Genomic DNA, 23,471 nt, shown 5'->3' with positions numbered 1-23,471 from the left:
GCTTTAATGGTGTGAAAGGAAACTTTTAGTTTTAGACTTGACTTGGATGTGAATAAAAATATAATTTATAAGAAATAAGTGAGAAAAGAAATTGAGAATAATAAGTTATGGACTTTGATTTGATGATCAAAGGAATAAAGTCTTATTTTTTATTAGGCTAGTGCTTATTATTCTTCATGGCTGCTAAGTTGACAAGTTTTTGTTATATAAGACAAGTTATTGGAAGTACCCTTGGGTGTAAGTGATAAATTACAAAGGACAATGTTATTTTTATTGAAAATATTTAACAAAGAGTTGGACAATTATGGTATGTGTATTTATAGTGAAAGTGTGAAACAGGGGCGGTTAGGGCTTGGTTGAGACTTGGTTAGAATTCGGGTTAGGTTGTATTCGGCTAATGAGGGGCTGAATTAGGGTCCTTATGTTTTAGAATCTTAGCCCTAAATGCACCACCTAAACTCTGTGGATGCTTTAGTTGTGAGGGCTTTAAAAGGATGGTGGGGCGGGGTTAAGTCGTTAGGGCCAAATTCCCACCCCTAACATCCACTGATCTTGGGTAGGTCCACAACGCAAATCCTTATTTGCCAAATGCACCACAAGGTGGATGCTTATATCAAAAAAGGATGGTGGAAAGTGTTTCTCTAACACACACAATGCCTCGACGTACAACCATCAACTTGGCTTCTTAAATGTATTTTCTGATCAAGACCTTCGAACACAATAAATTAAATAATAAGCTTATCTGGTGAATAGCTTTCCGTAAGTCCTGGTGTTTCAGAAAGGCATGTTGAAGCAAAACAGGCAATAAGTACTCCATGATGACATGATAGTCATGCGACTTCATTGTTAGCAAACCAGGTGGATTGAGACTAACAATGTTGCTCAAGTTAGAAGAAAAACCTGAAAGGAGCTTTAAGTACTTCAAAGTTTTTAAGAAATCCATTTTCTCATTCTTATAAAAAACAAAAGAAGCATGTGGCTTAACTATTTTCCCCGTGTTTGAATCGATTTGCATCCACTGCCCACTGTGTATGCCAAGAAGCCTCATATCCTCTCGTGCATTTACAGTATCTTTTGTTTTACTCAACAAAGGATCGTATTTGGTAAATGTTCTGTAACATTCTTCTCGGTATGCATCACATCAACAACATGGTGGACTTCATGGTCTATCCAGTACCCCATACCAAAAAAGATTGACTTCTTATACCATGCCCTAGTAAGTTCACCACCATCATCATTATCATCGATATTTACCTAGGTTCTTTTTCGCTTGCCCTCACTGTCTTTCCAAGTTACAAAGTTCTTCCCCTCTTAGTGGTTCTAGAGGAAGATTATCTTTCACTGTTTTGAGCCCTTAGTACTTCCCATCTCTAAAAGGGTGATCACTACTAAGAAACTGCCTATAGTTTGTGTAAACAATTTTCTTGCTAACAGGTAGATGAAGAGATGGAGTATTGTCACCACACCTTGGACAAGCTTTATATCCATGGGTTACACAACCAGATAAGTTCCCAAAAGCCTGGAAGTCGTGAATCCCCTATATCAACACAGCTCTCAATGTGAAATGTTCCTTTTTATACATGTCATAAGCGGGCACTCCATGATCCCACAACTGCTTCAACTCTTCATACAGTGGATCAAGAAAAACATCAATGTCTTGACTCGGTGCCTTCGGCCCAGGAATTAACAAAGACAACATTTGGAATTCTGCTTTCATACACAAGGATGGTGGGAGATTATAAGGCACCATGATGACTAGCCAACAACTGTAACCAGTAGGCTGAACTCCACGTGGATTAAATCCATCTGTTGTAATAGCAAGCCAAACATTGCGCTCCTCCTCTACAAATTCTTCATACTTCTCTTTACATACTTTCCATTGGCTAGAATCAGCTGGATGCCTTGTATAATCCCACGAAGATTTTGATTTAGCATGCCAAGTCATGTCACGTGCTATCCATGCATGGTATTGTATACAACCTCTTGAGTCTCAGAATGAGAGGAAAGTGTCTCAACACTTTGTTAGGCTATTTTGAAACCTTCCCTCCTTGGCCCGCTATGACTTTATATCTAGGTTTTTTACAATGATGACATTCCTCCAAATTTTCATCAAGTTTCAATTCCAGTATAACATACAATTATTTTCGCACAAATGAATGAACTTGGCCTTCATCCCTAGGTCTTTCAACATTTGCTTCATTACAGGATATTTCACTGGCAATATGTTTTCTTTGGGTAACCATCACCTCAACATGGACAACAATGCTGTCACACTATTACAAGACCACCCAAACTGTTTCTTTAGATTGTGAAGTTCAACAATTGCTGAAAGTGTTGTCTCTGGTCCCTCACAAGAAGGATACAATTTTTCTTTCACTCTTTTTTTGTAGTCAAGATACCTCTTACCTAAGTCTGGTTCAAGAACAAAAGGTGGTTCATTATCTCCTATTTTAATACCATGGCCCATATAAGCATCAACAAAGTTCCCTATTCCAAGCCCTTCTTCCTCGGTGTTTATTTCTTCCATGTTTCCCACCACCGAATGCTCCATCGAAGTCTGCAAGCGTCTTTCACCATGTAAAACCCATACACGGTATGAGAGATCTATACCATTTAGGTTCAAATGATCTTCGACCACATCATATTCTAGTTGAAACCTATTCCTACAATTTTTACATGGGCAAGGACAAGTAGACCTGCCCAACTTTGTTTTGGAAAATGAAACAAAATCCCTAACCCCGTTTTCATAAAGTGTGGACCTCTTTCTTTTTTCGTCCAAACTTTTTGAATTTGCTCACTCATTCTACAATAAAACATGTTTATATATAGTTAAGGAATTTGAGACAAAATAAGAAAATAAGTTCCAATCATCCGATTATATGCAAACGTACAGGTAACACTTAAACACTTATCAGTACTGCATGTCAATTACCATACTATACTATGTAACCACAAAAAAAATGGGGTTTTCTTTTTTCTTTTTCTTTTTCTTTTTCTTGTAATACTTAATAGTTAAAACTTTAAACATTAAGTGAGACTAATTGGTATAACTTGACATGAACAAACCAAAGGGGTACTACTGCAAATTGTAAAACAAGACAAAATATTAAAACAACTCAGATATTGCATTTAAGTTTCAAAAATAGTACTATGGACCATTAATATTGTTAGATAAAACATCAATCTGACACTGAGTAAATCAAGTCACAACACATGAGAGTAAACAAATCTAATAAAAACAAGCACCTTTTATATAAAAGATGCGTCTTCTATCTCATAATCGAAAGTTGGACAAAACCCATAAGCAAGAACCCCACTTTTAAAATAAAATTGATGGAGTAAATTAGTTACCTTGAGCAGATCGAGTGACAAAAGCAGCGACAGCTCGTTTAATCTCTGAGATACAATTTTTAATTAGAACCCGAAATTAATTATTGAAAGGGGAGGAGAGAAGAGGAACAAGAAGGGGAAGAACATAAGAAAAACAAGATAAAGGAAGAGAGGACGACTTACCCAGTGAGGAATCGAAACCTTGGCCGGCAACACCACTCTACTGTTTTCTCTTTCTTCATGTTGTTTGATCAGCTCCCAAATGTGCTTTTTATTACCCATATATTGCTGCATTGCAGTCCTTCTTACGCTTAATGAAAAGACAACTCATAGCTCTTATTGCCTTTTTCAGGTTAAGGAGTATTTCAGACCACTTATCATAAAAGCTGCGTCTTAGCACCAAAAAGAGCCTTAATCATACTTATTATGAAGACCAGTAACTGTTATGGAAAAGTGTTGAAAAAGTCAAAGTCAACGGTCAACAGTCAACAGTCAAAGGACTCAAATCAGACAACCAAATATGGAGGCCTTTATTTCAAATTATGAAGACCTATCCCTAAACCTACCTTGGTCAGGAAGGCACCAAAAAGCAAAAGCAAAAGCAAAAGTGAAAGGGGTGAAGTGTCTAGTTTGTAATAGAGAAGGGCAAATATGTAAATGGCAAAAGTAAGGGTATATAAACAAAAAGTAAGGGAGAGAAAACTCATCCATTGTTTTAATCATAGGTGATGATTGCACGTTGCTATTGTACTGAAAAGATAATGGATACAAAGGAAAGAATTCATGTGCTTGTGCTGTTGAATGTTGAACATAAGGAAACTACTGGTATTGTGAATGTGAAATCACAGGGGATGATTGCACATTGATGATTGCACGTTGCTATTGTACTGAAAAGATAATGGATATGAAGAAAAGTATCCATGTGCTTGTGCTGTTGAGATAAAGATATGTTAGTTCATGTGCTTGTACATATATGCTTGTGTTGTTGAGATAAATGAATGTGTTAAGAATTACCAAATGCTAGACTAGCAAGTGAGTTTTGTCTTGGTGTGTTATGCATTCTTCTTTTGTGTGTATGGTTTCCTTTTGCTCTCAACTTAAACATTCTTTCGATGCGTGCTTGTTTTGCCTTCAGTTTTTTGGAGATATCCATTTAGTTCTGCACTGTAAAATAAATTAGTCAATAAAATAAATATATACAAACTAATATGGCATGCTCTCTGCAGGATGGCTGGCTCCTCGTGCTACTATGAATGTTATTGTGCTATGAATAATGGAGATCAGCTTATGAAGGCCTCACAATCTAATATATAAGGAATAAGCAACGAAAACTCATCAAATGAAGCATTCGAGAGATGGAGGAAGCTTTGTGGATTTGTTATGAATCCTAAGCGTAGGTTTCGTTTCACAATCAATCTTTCCAAACGTTATGAAGCTCAGGCTATGTGTCAAACCAATCAGGTTGTTACATTTCCTACCTTGTCTCGTTTGTAAAATTTGTGCCTGTTGATTTTTTCTTCTCCGGAACTTTCTCTACAAAAGTTACTTTAATTTTTTCTTATGATGTGACAATCAAATTTGGATTCTCTAATTTTTTGAACAAAAAATCAATGTGAGTTGGGGTTCGGAACGGAATTTTTATTCAAATGTAATTAAGGATATAGGTCTATCTATTTATTTCTAGTTCGAGGACCCATAGTTCTAGGAGTTGACTCAGGACTATTATTTCCATTAATAAAGGTATGGTAATTGGTCAGACTACAATAAAGACACTTATTAGCTTCCTTGATCTAATCCATGACGTCTATTATACAGGATGGATGTAGAAGAACCGGAAATAAATGGTGAAAGTTCAGTAAGATAGAAATGAAATTGAGATTAATATTGTTCCATTTTTTATTTTTTCATAGGTAATAAGTCAGTTCCATTCTTTATTTTCAGGCTCAAAGTAAGAATTGAGATGAAAGAGGAGAAAGAGTAAACCCCCCTTTCAGGGCTTGGTATCAACTATGTGGTAAGGTCATCGAGCCTCCACCGACTTCGAAGCCTACCTCAGTGAGGCAACCATGAAGGAAAGCTAGAAGAGCTGCAAGCATTTCAAAGTGGAATACCCGTTGTGCACTAATGTGCAGTTAGTTGGAGCAAGATGTTCGTCTGCATATGTAAGGGCCTACATGAGTATTCAGTGGAATACAGAGAGGGACAATGGATGGTGCCAAGGGAATGATAAGAGAAGCGATTGGAGAGAAGCTTCATGTTTCTTCTTCCTCTCCATCAGACACAATTATTTATATTGCAGACTTGGGATGTTCAGTAAAACAGAATACATTCCTTGCAATACAGACCATAGTAAAAGCCATAGAATGCAAATTTCAATCGCAAGGCCTTGGCCCTCCAACCCCTGAGTTTCAAGTATTCTTTAGTGATCAAGTCTCAGATGACTTCAACAAACTCTTCACTTCCCTTTCTCCCAAAGACAATATTTTGCAGTAGCAGTACCCGGTTATTTTTACTCCTACTTTTTTCCTGAGTCTCTCCATTTTATTTACTGTTCATATTCACTTCAATGGCTCTCAAAAGTACCAAAAGAAATCTAATGAAACAAATCAAGGACGCTATAATTAATGCTACTGGATTCTTACAATGTTGAATGTGCCCAATCTAATTGCATATGTTGACGCATTGCGAGGTATGGTTTCAGACTAAAGTTTTCTTTTGAAGTTGGTAGTGAGGTTTTGCTGGGGATTTTTTTGGTCAGCTTATGTGTGTTTCTTGTTGTTTGGTTTGCTAGTATTGGGATTCGTTATAGGTGGTGTTAAAATGTACTACCTTGATGAAAAACCGATTCACATAACAGAGAACCTTAACTTCGATTATACCAAGTGTTATTTCCATCATCATGTCTTGCCCAAGTGTGTCATGTGGGTGGCTTGAACTGTAAAGAGAATATTGAACTTGAAAAATATGTAAGATCCCGTGTTATTGCTCCTAATCAGAATTTGAATCTTGTTATTTCATTGAAGTTGCCGAAGTCATATTACAATCAGAAGCTTGGAGATTCCAGGTATATACATTTGATTCACTTTAAAAAATATTAGATGTTTTACGTTCTATGTGTAGTGATTCTGTTGTCTGCCTGTAGATCTAAGTTTTACATGTTTTTCATGCTTATGCTAGTGTCGTTGTCTTGTTGCATTCCATCATGTTGGGAACATCTTTCCTTGGAAAGACTGCAAAGGACCCTTCTCAAAACTTTGGTTCTTTGATCCTTAATTGTACACCGTACCATGGTTGTTCATTATATATGTGTGTCTGACTTAATAACTTATCGACCAATGTTGTCTGTATAGGTTAAGGTGGACCTCTTATCGACTGATGGTGAAGTTACTGCCAGTCCAAGCTATCCATGTTGATCTAAATTGAATACATCATCGGTTAGTCTGGTGATCTAAATAATGATCTTGTCTACACGGTGGGTGTTAGCGACTATTTTTATCTATTAAACACGGTGGCATATAAACAGGTGTGTACAATTGACTATCTAATCTTCGAAATAATCTAATCCATGACGTCTGAACCGGAAATAAAACATAGAAGATATCTTCCTTTTAGAAAAAAATAAAATAAAATAAAATTATAATAATAATAATAATCACAGGTAGGTCTGGTAAGTACAATCATACACCTTACATAATTGTACAAACATAGAAGTGTGGTATGATGTTGTCGATTTGCAGATACATGGATGAATAGATAATGAGGAAAAGAGAAAGAGAAGAGATAACACCTTTCAATGAATCAGAACGTAGAAGATGAAGATGAGTAGGAAGAACATAGATGGTAATGAAAAAAAAATATAGTAATCAGAAGATGAGCAGGACGATGAGTAGGAAAAATTATTGTTAATATAGAAGAGAACTACACCATTCGATTGCTAATAGAATTTGTTATCTATTTGTCATACGTAGATTCGATTGCTAATAGAATTTCTTTCCTATTTGTCATGCATCGTAGGAAGGAACTTTTGTTTTCCTAACAGACAGGTTCTCAGTTCGTTAAAATTGTTCACTCATAGGAAGAAACTTTTGTTTTCCTGGAAAACAGGTTCTCTGTTCGTTAAAATTGTTCGCTAAGTAGTTTCCTATTAGAAGTTGTTTTCGTACATTCAAAACAATTTGGATTTGTAGTAGTTTCCTTAGTTGTATACAACACTATCCGAAACCCACGTTAATACGAATTGGGTGGGTTTTTTATTGCTTCGTGAAAAGTCTATAGAGTTTTAGTGGAGAGATGAGTCTACGGGGACAATTTTAGTAGATCCACGTGGGAGAGCTCTGTTATAAGAAATTGCCACCTAGGATTGTGATTGTCCACCTCAGAAGTACTCTGCTTTAATATAGAGAGAGGTGACAAGTACATCTCATCACTAATTTTTAACATGAACACTACATATTGGTTTATAATAAGTGCGTGTACTACAATATATCAAACATGTGTATTTTATTTAAATATACACGTGCATAAGTTAATAAATATAAAATGTATTAGTTAGTTCAGAATATACACGTTGACATTATTATTAACATCTATGATATACTTGTTTATCGTATTGTTATAAAATATACATTTAACAACACACATTCACTATTATGATGTATATATTTAATACACTTTGACACGTAAAAAACATAGTTTATATTATAATGTATTAGGGGTGGGCAATGGGCCGAGTCGGGCTAGCCCGACCCTAAACATTTAAAGCCCTTCTGATATTAAGGTCGGGTCGGCCCGACCCTAAAGTCAGTATAGGGCCAGGTCGAGCCGGGTCACAAGTCTAAATCGTAAGCCCTGACCCTACCCTAAGCCTTCTTTAAAAGCTTTAGGGTCGGGCCTATATATTTTATTCTTTTTACAAATGTCATTTTTCAGACAAAAGTTGTTTTTTGGTTTCTGTGTTACAAATTTCTGCTTTGTATTTCGCTTTAATGGTGTGGAAGGAAACCTTTAGTTTTAGACTTGGCTTGGATGTGAATAAAACTATAATTTATAAGAAATAAGTGGGAAAAGAAATTGAGAATAATAAGTTCTAGACTTTGATTTAATGATCAAAGGAATAAAGTCTTATTTTTTATTAGGCTAGTGCTCATTGTTCTTCATGGCTACTAAGTTGACAAATTGTTATTATATAAGACAAGTTATTGGAAGTACCCTTAGGTGTAAGTGATAAATTACAAAGGACAATGTTATTTTAATTGAAAATATTTAACAAAGAGTTGAACAATTATGGTACGTATATTTATAATGAAAGTGTGAAACTATAACTAGGACTTGGTTAGGGCCGGGCCTATGTTTTAGAATCTTAGCCCTAGCCCTGCCCTATAAGGTATTAGGGCCGAGCCGGCCCTGCCCTAAACTCTGTGAGGGCTTTAGTTGTGAGGGCTTAGGGTCGGGTCGGTCAAGATTGGGTTATGGTCGTTACACCCAAATTCCCACCCCTATAATGTATTAGTTTGATTATCTTAAATGTAATATAATACTAAATTTTATATATCGAAATCATACTAATCGGTTTCGATTTCGGTTCGGGTTCCCATGGGTTTTTTACTATTCAGTTCTTAATGACCCCTTTTAAATGAGTCTAACTTTTTAAGACGACCCAGAACCCGAATATTCGGTTTCAGTTTCGGGTACCCATTGGCACCCCTAATTAGAGTTGTGTTGTATTATAAAACTTTTTAAGATTAAGAGTTCATGTTGTATTAGGAAACTTCTTATGATTAATTAAGAGTGTCCACGTGGCATACATATGTCTCAAGAATGCGTCACCTAGAAAAGAGATTGTCCACATAAGATGTACATATTCTGTTTTAATATAGAAAGAGGTGATAGTAGATGTTCCTAAAAAGATTAAAGACACAAAATTATTTGTGGATTTCATATCTGCAATCAAACAAGTACACCTGCTCCAGAATACCCACTCTTATTCAAATATCACTCGACTATGACACCAAATTGAAACCCAATACATTGTTTAAAAGCACAATTATTGGATGACACACTCTAAAACTGGTCATCAAAATGTCCCTTTAGCTTGTCTACAACATTTTCTATAACCAAGGATCCATTCCAAGTGAGCCTCTGCAGTCCACTCCCATCGAACCTCACAACATACAAGTCTCCATAAAACTCAAACCCATTAGGAATTGAAACAGGTTCAGCCGGAACACCACCCAAGGTAGCCGTAAAAAGAAGCCACTTCGAATCCGAACTAAAACAGACGTGATATATTCCCTCCCGGTCCACGACATCTGAACCCTCGGGTCCAGCGACGTGGACACGACGAAGGTCAGTGCCATCTGGACGAATTAAATAGAGACTATAACATTCATCACCATCAAGATTGTGACGATTGGACGAAAATGCAATGAGTTCACCATCTGGTGACCAACTAGGCATAGTGTCAATCTAGGGCCCTTCAGTTAATTGTCTAATTTCACCATTAACAGCATAAAGTATCCAAAGATTCTTATTCCCCGACCGATCAGATTGAAATACAATATGCTTCCCATCCGACGAGCAAGAGGGAAACGCCGTGTATCCTGAATCTTCACTAGTCAGAATCTTGACATACGATGGATCGAATGAGACGCGTGCAACCTGAACCGTTTTATTGGTGGACTCAATAAGTGATACATAGATTAGTCCCTTGTCTAATGTACTCCAGTAATTAGACAAAGTTGTTCTGGGTTTGATAACCGTCCATTTCTTGGAACCATCAGGTTGATCATCATACTCTGGATCATAATTCTTCCTTACTCCAAACTCCCCATCATTAGAAAACAAAGGAAATTCTCAGTTCCTTTACAGGCAAAGTCACGAATTCAACACGATGAATCATTGTGTCAACCGAATCTGACTTACCACGGAATCGGTGGTAGCCTAAGAACCCCGATTTCGGTGAGAAAAAAGGATTGTAATGATCGTAATTCGGGTGTAATAACGCAGTCACCTTATGAAACGACTCCGTTCCTAAATATAATATTTCGATATGCCGTTTGTAATTAAAGTCACTGATCGTGAAGACAGCAAATGCAATATATTTACCGTCTTCAGAAGCCGATGGAGTGAAACATGGGAGCCCGTAAGGAGTAATCCGTTGTTCGTTAGATGGTTCAAATGTCCCACTGAGATCCACTCTAAAAATACTCCAACTACCTTCTTCAGCTACACGATGAAAAAAGATAGTCGAATCGCCGGACCAAGTAGGCCATCCACCGTTTTTACAAACGATTTTCCGCTGAGTCGGATCAGCAAGTGGAAAAACTACAATGTCCGTTTCAAGTACATTCATGTCTCTATTCCATGAACGATATTCATAAGAAGCAACAGCAATAAATTTCCCGCTCTTCGAAATCGACGGACTATAATCAACTACCCCACGTGGAGTTAATCTAACGGTTGTTTGAACATCAAGTTGAGTTTCATACACTGCGGACCAGCTTTTGAAACTTACATCGGGTTTCTCATGAGCTGACACGTATATCAAACGGCCGTTTTTAATAACAGGACGATCATGAAAAAGGCTTTCGGGTATGGTTTGGAGTTGTTCGGGTTCTGGGATTTCGGTTCGGGTTAAGAAAATTTGGGTTGATCCGGTTCTTTCAGAGATGTAAGTGATGGTTCCTTCATTTTCTTCAACGAACTGACCATTGAAATTGTTGGAAGTACCATCAGTTAAAGGTCGTTCGGTTAATTCTTCTGTTAAGTTTCCGCTAAGTGTTGAAGGAAGCTTGACGGAAAAGATACCAAAGCCGTAATCAGGCCTTCCAGAGGTGGTAAAGGCGATGGTTCCCTTTGCTTCTTCTTTGCTTCTTCCATTTTTTATTGTAAGAGGACAGTGAAATAGGAGTCATTTCCTTCAATTCCTATATTTATTGGCAGAAAATGTTTGTCGGGTTAAACAAATTAAATCTTAAACAATTTTCTTGACAAAGCCAGCAACTACGTACGTACTTCAACTTGCCCCCAAGAGAGAGTACTATATTTTACTATCCAACATGTACAATTTTAATATATAATCTTGGAAACAATGGACGCATCTAGTCGTTATTAGGGTGTGTTTGTTATGATGAAAACACTATGGAAAAGAAAGGAAAATAAGAGTGGTCCACCTTTTTCATAGTTTATAAGGTGTTTGTTTACCCATGGAAAAGAAATGAACTTTTCCATATGGAAACAAAATTATTGAAATGGAAAAAGTTTTGTGTCCTTAGCTAACTCCTGAAATTTTTGTGGAAAGAAAAGGAAAGGAAATAAATAGATAGGGACTTACTACTAATACACCCATGACCCAACAATACAATTATTCCTTTCCATAGCTTTTGCAAACAAACGTGATTATTCTTTTTTCCAGTTTTTACTTTCTTTTCCCCAGTTTACCAAACACATACCATTTAAAATTATTTCCTTTCCATTCCATTCCAATCCAATAGATGACACATGCTTGATTAATTTAGACATTATTTATTTGTTAATACAATTGTTTATTGGATTGTTTTTATTGATTGTTAGTTGTTAATTAATGTTTCTCTGATGGACAAAGTTGTGTGTGTCAATGGAGGCAGTACTTACTCACCAAAAAAAGAAAAAAAAGGCGTAGTCCTTGTCCTGCCTATGTGAATATGAGCACACGATATTGATCCTTTCACGGTAAGACAAAGGCTGAGGTTGGCTTATAACTAAAGTTTACCAGGCAAAAGTGTTGTTTGAAAATTTTAAATTGTAATACTCGGCTCTGTGCTTGTGTTTAGCACGCGGGGTGAGTGGTTGAAAACTTGCAATACTGAAGTCACTGTACTGTTAAGATTGGGCCCTATTAGAAACAACTAATTAATTGATTAACATAGTCATTAAAATTTGTTAACTAGCCTGCAACTTATTTCTTGTGCCAAGCTCCTCGCCAACCTTACAAAATACTAAAAAACATTTAGGTTCCTCCCCAGTTTGCTAGCTACTTCCTACTCGTATGACAGTATGAGTATTGGAAAAATATTAGTATACAGTACAGACTAATTAAAATGTGTAATTTCAACTCAAAAGGTTTCAAACCTAGCCATCACAAGTTGAGCTCATCCCACCATAAAACTTTGCATATGAAGTCATGAACAATGATACGGTTATGAACTATGATAGCACGCAACAAACTAAAACTAATGACCCTAAATATCGTCATTTTCATTTAATGGTAACCTTATAAAGATTGTGTTACATCTAAATGGACATCTGATAATAATGTATATATTATCTAACTATTAGGACCTCAAGCTGCCTGATTAAGGTGCGGGGCAGCTACGGTGGTTATGGTGTATGTGGAATCTGTGCACTCATAAATTGCAGGGTTTTTCTCTCTTGGATTGACCTGGGGCAAGAGGACAAATTCTCTTGAACTCATCTGAAATCAACATTGGCAAACATTTCCAATCTATAAAATATGGAGGACTGCACCAATTCAGCTGCATCTCCCAGCCCTTTGATTTATCACGAGGACTCAAACATCCACCAGCATATCCCCTGTGCGTGCGTTCTTGGTCTAAAAATCTGGTAGATACCTGCTGATGAGCAGATCATAAGAACAACGAACTGTTGGGCAAGCACCTTTTGCTTTAATGCTCGATCATTGGTACATTGAAACCATGAACTAAACTGACCTCATGTGTGCCCGATATGAGGATCGAGAAATTGAGAAGTGTAACCGCGTACATAGGTTGTTGCCCGTTGCATGTCACCTTCATTGGTCCACAATCACTGGTAGAGGCGTAGAGCATATTTGAACATGGCCCTATCAGAACGTATTGCATCCAGTGCTACAGCAAATTGATCATGTTCACTGATCTGGTGTCTGGAAATAGCTAGTTGATCGAATTTGCCCTGGCCCTAACCACACACCGTCTCTCTGCAACTGTTATGATACCAAAGTATGGTGGATGATTAAATTGTCCTGAAAATGACCACAACAACACCAGTGCAATTATGGACAGGGGGGATGTATTAGAAAATACACTTGAAGGCTACGTTTTTTCCGGTCACAAAAAATTAAAAAGTTACCCACGCCCTTTTTTTTTGGTGCTAAAATGGAAAACCACGTTTTGGTCACAAAAGTAAAAAAGTTACCCACACATATAAAACCCATAGTTGAATGTATTACTTATATTAGATCAACATTTTTCACAAAATTATTTTCAGTTAGAGATCTAGTATATTATATTGGATCAGACACATGAACCGACACTATAGCCCACCTCTTTTACTATTTTGGAAACGAAGTTGGACTCTGAAAGAAATTGAATTGTAATAGGAAATAAGCCACGGTTTGGAATGTTTTTAGAACTCATTGTAACCCCTATAAATAGAGGACCTAAGTGCCTCATGAAACTGGCCAATTCACTTATATTTTTGTCTCTAGAACTTGAGGCAGAGAGAGATTAATAATAAAATATTCGGTTTTAACTAGTCGAGTCTTGATAAATTAATATTTCTAGTCTTATGTTCTTCGACTCTTCTTCTTCTCGTTTTTCGTGTTCTTCCTACTTCATAGAAGGTTAATCTTCTCCTTCAAGGGAGAAGATGAAGCCGGTGCCTAGGGTTTGATTCTTTTGGTTCATGGTGTTCTCCAATCAGGTTAGTTCTTTATGTTTTTAGTTATTAGTTTCATTGCCCACACAGGAGATGAAAGTATAGAACATGGTTTATATTTTGCAATATTAATATCATGTTAGTGTTCTGTATTTTTTTTCTAGTAGTGTAGTTATTTAGAGTTAGGAAAATATTCTCTGTGTTACCCTAGAAGGGGTAGCTCAGGGAGTGACTGCCTAGGTAAAGTATTATTTGTGTTTGCCTTAAGTGGTGATTCATTGAATAACCGCCCTATTGGAAAGTACTCCTTGATGTTGCTCTCAGTAATACATTAAATGACTACCTGAGCTTACATAAAAGGAAAAAAGATATTAATAGCATAAATATAGGAACAATCTTAAGTAGAGTTATTCGTTAACGATGTTTCGTCCAAGAGGGCATCAACACTCGCTCGATCGCCTAATTGTAGTCTACTCGTGAAAACAACCATGAAATAGAAGCTCACATATCAAAGATAGCGGTAGATTCTAATCTCTTGAATTTTCTCTCTTATAAATTCTCAATAGTTTAGTTTAGTTTAGTTTAGTTAAGCAATTCACAATATCTATAATCATAATTTTTAATCCCTCAAACCCCCTTTCCAGTCTTGTCATTCATATAACATGTTATGTTATTTTGAATAAAACAAGAGGTGAACTTGGGCTTGGGCTTGGGCTCTTTGATCCCTTATCTTCTTTTTGGTAAAACATGTTTCCTGATAGGGTTGGAAACAGAATTAGATATGGATTGGGAAACAGAAACGTAGTGGACTTGTAGAATCCAATCCTTATTGGGAAACTGAAGTAGTTTCCTATAAAAACGGATCTACTAGTGCTCCACGTTTCTTTTCTATATACATACTCCTTTATCAGCAGCTTATAGTATGAGCGAAAAACTATTTTCTATACTAGGTTTTGGGCAATCATAAGATCAATATTGTGGTTATTCCTTTTCTTCTTTAGTTTATTTGCAGTAAACAAAGGAGAGTATAACTGGCTGTTGTATCCTGGAGGTTGACGCGCTTTGTTTGCATAAAGAGAAACATACGCAAAACAACCTTAAAGAAAGTGTTTGATCCGTTCCTCAGCCAGCCTTCTTTATATTCACAGTTTGCTCTTGTTGCAACAATTGTTACCAACAATTTTAATGTTATTTGACGATGAATATGTAGAAGAAAGGTTAAGGTTTGTTTATCGGTTTTCGTTTATGGGTTAAGGATTACGAGCGATAATAATATTGTGATCGACGTGCTGATCATGAATATTGGTGTCAAATACAATAGTTGTTTTTACCTTTTGGATTAATACGTCTTGACGTCTTGAATCTTGATTCAAGGTTTCAAAAGTTTTATTGTTGTTCACGATATATATAATCATAAGGTGGGTTGTCACCAGGAAAGAAATTTATATACTTTGTCATGCATGAGGTCCAATTTCTTGGAATTGTTGAGCACCCAAATCTAGTAAAACTTATTGGATATTGTGGCGTAGATGGTGAAAGAGGAATACAACACCTACTGGTTTACGAGTATATGCCAAATTAGAAGTCCAGGTTATATATCGTGATTTTAATTCTTCAAACATGCTGTTGGACGAAGACTTCAAATCGAAGCTATCAAATTTTGGGCATGTTAGGAAGGGTCCAACAAAGAAGAAAAAATAGTTCAATATTCAGAATTGGAGATTATCGAAAAAAGGAAAAATAGTTCGAAATTCGGAATGGTGGGACAGTTCTGACGAAAACGGCTATAACTTTTTGTTCGATGATCGGATTCACAATCCACTGTTTGCATTAGAAAGCTAACTCAGAGATGTTTCCAACGGTGTATGGCTTGAAGCCTAATTCATCCAGAGCTGATTCAGTTTTACAGTTCTTTATGGATTATTTTCTCGTCGAATAGCAAAACGTGGTAATCCGATTTTTCAATCGGATAGGTATCGTATTCCTTACCAAATCTATGCAATTCTTTGTTTTATATTGTGAGATGAATTAAAACATAGAATCACATGCTAGGGTTTTTAATTTAAGGAAATTTAAAACCTACGTCTATATGTTCTAGTTTTTTATCTAGTCAATATGTTGTGGCACTAGGTGTTGATTAACATGCATTGAAAGGTTTTGTATTGACTAGATATAATTGTTTGAGATTAATTTATCTTTTGTACATATATGATCACCAAGGTTGGTGTCTCTGTTGGTAAGGGATATGCATGTAAGGAGATATTGAAGTTTGTTGATCTCACATCTAGTAGTAATGGAGCTACACTCCTATTAATATAGAACCCCACACCTTAGATGAGGTCTAACTGAGGATTGGGCCAAGTGATGGCTAAGGTTGGGGGCTGTATCAGTCTTGGGTGAGACATCTATGAGGGTACCATGGATGGTCCCTAGGCTTGGCCCTGGTCATGCCTGACTGGTGGGACAAAGCTGATGGTTCGGTTATACCAGTTTCGATCCAAGGTGGAGATTGTTAGGTGTATGAACCGAATTGGATGTTGTTGATCTTAATAATCTTATACATCTACTTATATGATTTCATGTTCTATTAATGTTTGGCATGGTAGATTATGTCATATTAATAGGAAATATGTTAAGAACATGAGCATACTTGGTTTAATTCCTAATTTGAATGATGATGATTTTGTACACGGTGAATCTTGCACTAAGGCCAAAATCACAAAGGAGTGTCACAAGTCAGTTGAAAGAAGTACAAATCTGCTAGACTTGGTATACACTGATATTTGTGAGCTTGAAGGTGTTCTGACTAGAGGTGGTAAAAGATATTTTATTACATTTATTGATGACTGCTCAAAATTTACATATGTTTATTTGTTGAAGATAAAAAATGGTGTTTTTTATACTTTTAAAGCTTATGTACTTGAGGTTCAAAATCAGCACGATATGAACATTAAAGTAATTCAAAGTGATTGAGGTACTGAATATGGTTCGGCTGTTTTTAATCTTTTCTTGCAATCACATGGTATTATTCATTAGATGACAGCTCCTTATTCACATGAAATGAATGGAGTAGATGAACGTAATAACAAAACACTTAAAGAGATTAATCGTTACTATGTTGTTTAGTTCTAGAGCACCCTCAAATTTGTGGAGGAAGCTGTTTTGATTATTAGCTATATATGTGTTGGATAGAATTGTTAATTCTAATACAAAGGTTATACTTTATGAGCTATGGAAGAACATGAAGCCTAATTTGAGTTACTTCAGAACATGGGGATGTCTGGCTTTTGTAAAGAAACATGATCCCAAGATCTCAAAGTTTGAGAGGAAAGCTTATGAGTGTATCTTTCTAGGCTATGCTATGAACAATAAGGCCTACAGGTTTCTAGATATGAAGACTAATGTTTTTGTTGATCATCTTATGCTGAGTTTCTTGAAGATATATAGATTTCCATATTTATCTAGAAATAGTGGGGGTGCTAGTGGGGGTAGTATCCTCCAAGGCCCCTAATATTGATGTTTCTGACAGTGACATATCTAGATTGCATGATAGAATCATGGACACAGAAGATGAACCTAGAAGATATAAAAGAGCTTAGAGTTACACTACTACAGAAAAGCATATATACCACTGTTATTTACAGTGGTAAAAAGCCTTTAGCCACTGTTTTCATTCCGTGGTAACAACCACCGTGACAAATACTTCTAACAGAACAGTGGTATTAAGTATCCGCTATTTACCACGGTTTTTGGAAAAACTGAGGTATTATGATATCAAAAACGTGGGAAATAGTAATAATAATTACCACTGTTTGATTCAAACCGTGGTTTATATAATCCCCTTAAACCACTATTCTTACACAACCGTGGTAAATAGTAATAAATATATATATATATATATATATATATATATTTTTTTTTTTTTTTTTTTTTTTTTCAAAAAAAAATCCCCTGATTATTTAATTTCAACCTACATATATTTTCACCGTATCCACACTAATTTAAAAAACACATTGCTCAGACAATATATTCATCGTGCAACAAACAAAAGAAACAAATTTAGACCATGCAACAGTGAATTGCTAAAAGAATTTGATAATTTTCACATCAATAAAGAAATAATAATTACCAACTTGTTCTTCGTTCCAAAATATCAAAGGAGTAATATATTTGTTCCACCTATACATCAAATGAGTTTTACAATGAAAAATACAAATGTTGAGATCAATCCCCAAACCTTAACTAGAAGGGGTCCAAACCTAGCTAAGATACCATGACCGGCTCGAACATTCCATTTGATGAACTTCAGAATTTCAAGTCGAATAACATCAAGTTCGTCTTGTGCATAGGTATATTTGAGTGTTAAGTGTCATCTGCACAATCAATACCATAAAATAATAACTTAATAACGAAAATACCATAAAATAATAAAATGCTAAAGAAATATAAGCACAAGCAGACATCTTAATAATATATAATGTGTAAACTACAATTTACCGGCCCTAAATCAATTGTTGGCCCCTGGAATGACGCTTGACATTTGTTTTCTTATTTTTTTTGTTTCCACAATCTAAAGTGTAAATATTAGGACAATGTAACATTTGAGTTATATATCACATGTAAATAAAATACTTACATACCTGTTGCTTAATCTCCTATTTTCTTATTTGTATTATTGCCTAACTTGGGTGTTGATGGAGGTTGGGCTGTTTTGGGATTTAATGTCCTCTGAAAGCCATTAAACGTCAACAAAGAAAGTGAGTATACAATGCATACTATTTGCGACATCAACTTGATAACAACTAATATGAAACCATAAAAGTCAAAGGAGTATAGAAAATTCATTTCGAGCATCTTGTCTTTCAAAGAGCATAACTCCTCACAACAATTACTAATATCCAATCCTTAGGTGTCTAATGAGCTACTACCCAGGCCATAACAAAAATTGCTTAGATTGTAAAAAGCACAGTATTAAGATTATTATTTTTTATTAATGAAAAGGGGTAGGGGACCTCGTTAAAAACTCCGCTTGCCTACCAATATATATATATATATATATATATATATATGAAAGATCACTACAAAAATTTAAATGCGTGAAAACTCAAAACATGCTTTCCAAATAATAATATTGGATGAAAGAGGAAAACCTTTAAGAACAAGAACTACAATCGCCAGTGTTTGTAACTTAAGGTGCACATGTTGCCAAATCAAAAATCGACACAAAACTGATAAAAGCTATTGCGTGCTTCATATGGTTCTAAAGATACAGAACTCCACATAATACTGAAATTCCGTATTCAAACATCCCAAGTACCAGAATTACATTTCTATAATTGGTATTCACTTTGTTATACACAATTTTCGTTGTGTTTAAATTTTTAAGATTCCATCCATCTAACTCATCTCGACATAGCTTAGTCAAACAGGGAGACAGACTCAAACTGAACAGTCAAAGTCCTTAACCTAACTAAAAACTATACTGGGCCACCTGGTTTCCCGGACCAGGCATCCTAAATTAGTTTGTTGCCTAAAGTGAGACTATTGATCTAGATCCTCCAATGTTGGTTGTACAATTTATCAACCACTAACCAACATTACTCCCAGCAACCAAAAGAAAACATTAGATAATCGACCAGTCCCAAAATAGAAGATCTACGTAACATCAACAACTCAGTTCTGTCACTTCTGTGGCCTATATTGCCTTGATCAGAAAATTAGTGATACAAGCAGTGTGAATTAGCTCTATATTCCTTAAGGCTCAGATTGGCCTAACACTTGGATGCTCCATGCCGATGACGAGTCAACCATAAGTGATAAACAATTTAAAACATTAAACACGACTACACGAGCACGACACAAAGAGTGTGCTAACATAATAATGCACAATCTAAGAAGAGTCCACATAAAAGCACAGCCTCACAACAGATACGATGTGCTTCCAAAGTTTGTGTTAAATAATAGACTGAATTATTAGTTTGACCACAACCATTATAGTAGAGACTAGTGACTAATCATGGTACAGACTGACAGTCAAAAACCTAAACTACTACTAGAAAACATTTACTTTATCTTCCTACAGGCTATGGTTCTCCACATAACCCAGAGAATCCAGAATCGCTAGCCCTGTTATTTTAAGCAAAAATAGGGGATACTATTTTGACTAGAACTTATGAAACAAAATTTATCAAGCAGTAACAAGATATAAAGATTCATTAATTGACAATAACTAGGTAATTTTTTACCAATAACAATTACAGATTGAAAGAATTTTGCAACATTTGAAGAAGGTGTAAATCGATTGGTCCCTATAAACATTTGGTATTTTATTGTATCCATCTTTCAGACTATCAAGACCGGTCAATGAAAAACAGGAGTCTAGATCTAATCATGACCCATTGACGAAAGGAATAAGAAAGAGAAAAGGCAATTTCAAGCTCATGCATCGAGCACCATGCTATGCCACACAGATACAAAAGAATCATCTCAGGAGGAGCGACAGGCAGCTTATGAACACCAAATTAGACCATAATGTTTTGAAAGCATGCATAATTGCTCCTAAGCAAGATTGAGAAACTATTCATATAAATTGTACTCATGATCTAGATGTGCCTCAAAGCTGAAAATTACATTCATGTGAAGGTTATCATGGGAACAGAAAACAAACAAGCAATCAAGATTTGCATGGTGCAATAATCTACATCTTATAAGCGTGATATACGTATCTCTGTATCCAACATAGCACCAACTTCCTATCGGAAGCTATGTTGGCTAACATGCTAAAAAAGTAGGTGAATGTTTGATCACAGGGATGCGTATTCCTCAAGACTTTGCATAATAGTGATTACTAGTCAGAAAAAAGGAATATAAGTTAAAGCATTGTTTACCTTAACAACACTAATAAAAAAGGAAATGGATATGTCAAACTCAAAAACCAGGAACTATTAAGCAAAAAGATAACATGTCTTACTTTGCAAGGCTCGGAAATTTGATGCATTCCCTCAACATGTTCCAACAATTCAATGCAACGTCTTTGTTATCATAGCTGTTAAGAAAATCACAATAATTGGCATAAATGCACCACTAGAAAGGTTTGTCAACAAGACTAAATGAATGCCATCTCTGACTTTGTTTCTAGCAGAACTAAATAACCATTTCAATAACCTTCTCTCATTTAAAGAACCTTTTCTGCATAAGACACGCCATATTTTAAAATTAATCCGTCGGATACGTATCCAAGTGTCCGTGTTGGACACATATTGTATTTAATATACCTCAATATTTGATATTTCGCCCTGTCAGACATATCGTATCCTTGTCGGATATGAACACACCTATCCATGTCAATGTAACTTAGTTTTTAGATCAGTAACTCTATTTAAGGCCATAAAAGACGTTATCCAAACTCTATTTAACTGATTGCCTCAACTTAGTCTAATGGAACCTCTCCCGTTATTTACAAGTCGAGACATGCAAGAATGGCTTAGAGAAAAAGGAAGGTCCATCCTTACTGTGATATAAAGGGAAGCTGGAAAGAAAGCGAAAGGCAAAAAAACAACATAATCAACATTGTCATCTAGTAGAAACTCACCACACAACAAGGAAGTCTAGTAGCTCTGTACTCGATGCAGCAATAACTGGAGCCAACCATTTGCTTTAACAAAATGGACGACCAACAGTGCACCAAATCTTTTCTTGCCTGCATTAGACGCCATCAAAGTGAATAGGAGGCAGTGGGATAAAGTAGAATATGTGAGTATATATAGCATTGGCTTACTTTTTTTTTTGGTAGAGGTAACTTGTGAATGAAGAGGCCAATGACATCTTTTTTGCATATTTCGATTGTGAATTGGGAGACATGCTCCAAATTTGGTTCTACCTCTCTGCCTCCAGAAAGCAATTGTCTCATGGAAAGGAAATTCTTTTCCACTTCTTCTAAAGCCTTTTACAAAAAAATATTCATCAGCTTCAAATAAATCATCTTTATGACCTTTTACAAGTATTTTTTACATGCCTAATTTCTCAAAAAATATGTTAACTTGCATAACAAACAACATATACAAAACATGAATTTATTAAAATAATATACCTTTTCATGGGCTTTAACTTCCGCAACAATTTTGGTATCAAGAGCTACCAAACTATCTCTGCTCACTTTCACCAGTTCCAATGGTGCTTTGCCTCTTGAAGCCTTGAAGAATGAGAATGACATTATTATTCTATTTGCTCATCTCCAGCTTTCTCTTTGTAATCGAGATCGGAACAACGTTTGCAATTCTTCCTTGTAGCCATTGGATTTTTTTTTGTTGTTTTTCCATAAGAGGGGTGGAAGTTGATACCGTACTGGTGTAGAGGCGGGGACTGATTTTTCTCAACTCTCGAACCCTAGTGGTAGAAATAGGGGGAGAAAGAGAGAGAAGTGGGAGATGGAGAAATTGGATTTTTTATCGTACGTGTTTTCTTTCCCCAATTTGTTCTTTTTCTTTCTGTTTTTCGTGTTTAATTTTCGACCTTTAATTATTATTTTTTTACTTTCTCCGATTGTTTGCTTTTTGCTCACGGTAGGTGTAATTATGCCCAAAATATAAGCCACTGGTTTTAAGAAAACGTGGGGTATACGTATACTAAAAAATAATTAGGCTAATATTTGATAATACCGTGGTATATGTCTTGTTATATACCACTGTTTTTCAAAAATAGTGGTATTTGCTTGTTCCAAAACTAGAAAAGTATTTTGTACCGTGGCAAATGACTGTAAGCCACTGTTATTAGGGAAACAGTGGTATATACCAGTTGACTAACCGTGGTAAATGGCCATTTCTGTAGTAGTGTTACTAAGGTTTTGGGACCCGACATTGTCACTGTACTTTGGAAGGAGATCCCTCCTCCATTGAAGAAGCTCTCATATCTTTTGATTTCGAGTTTTGGAGAGAAGTCATTCAAGAGAGATTGATTCTCTCATGAAAAACAAAACTTGGAAACTTGTTGATTTGCCTATTGGTTGTAAAACTATAGGAATCAAATGGGTTTTAAGAAGGAAGTTTAAAACCGATGGTTTGGTGGACAAGTTTAAAGCAAGACTTGTTACCAAGGGTTTTAGACAGATAAAGAACTTGGTTTATTTGACACATATTCACCTGTTATGAGGATAACATCCATTAGAGTATTATTTTCTGTTGATGTTGTTCATAATCTTGTTATTCATCATATGGATGTTAAGACAACCTTTCTAAATGGAGATTTAGAAGATGAGATTTACATGTATTAGCCAACAGATTACGTGGAACCAGGTAATTGTAAAAAGGTATGCAGATTATTTAAGTCACTTTACGGGTTGAAACAGACACCTAAACAGTGGCATGAGAAGTTTGATAACTTTATAATTACCAGTGTGTTCAAGATAAATGAAAGTGACAAGTGCATTTATCATAAGTATTCTGATGGGATATGTGTTATTATATGCTTATATGTTGATGATCTACTAATCTTTGGTTCCAATTTACATGTTG

General features: G+C 35.8%; 1 protein-coding gene and 1 pseudogene across 2 annotated transcripts; both read right to left on the bottom strand.

Annotated features, from left to right (window-relative positions):
* Positions 1-9,242: 9,242 nt before the first annotated feature.
* On the bottom strand, positions 9,243-11,230 carry LOC147480959 (uncharacterized; annotated as a pseudogene).
* A 6,778-nt stretch (positions 11,231-18,008) lies between these two features.
* Positions 18,009-22,467, bottom strand: LOC147480958 (uncharacterized). 2 transcript variants are annotated; one of them, XM_086577700.1, is made up of 6 exons: positions 22,052-22,467; positions 21,740-21,904; positions 21,554-21,661; positions 20,933-21,007; positions 18,603-18,690; positions 18,012-18,335 (listed from the first exon to the last, which is right to left on the bottom strand). In XM_086577700.1, the coding sequence occupies exons 1-4, from the start codon at positions 22,172-22,174 to the stop codon at positions 21,002-21,004; spliced, it is 402 nt and encodes a 133-aa protein (XP_086433826.1). In that variant the 5' UTR covers positions 22,175-22,467; the 3' UTR covers positions 18,012-18,335; positions 18,603-18,690; positions 20,933-21,001. The 2 variants fall into 2 exon arrangements, with proteins under 2 accessions (XP_086433827.1, XP_086433826.1); XM_086577701.1 differs by lacking the exon at positions 18,603-18,690 and having other exon boundaries at positions 18,009-18,335.
* Positions 22,468-23,471: the final 1,004 nt, after the last annotated feature.

Source organism: Coptis chinensis, chromosome 8 (genome assembly GCF_015680905.1).
Source record: "Coptis chinensis isolate HL-2020 chromosome 8, ASM1568090v1, whole genome shotgun sequence".
Taxonomy (NCBI): domain Eukaryota; kingdom Viridiplantae; phylum Streptophyta; class Magnoliopsida; order Ranunculales; family Ranunculaceae; genus Coptis; species Coptis chinensis.
This window is presented reverse-complemented; position numbering and strand designations above follow the sequence as displayed.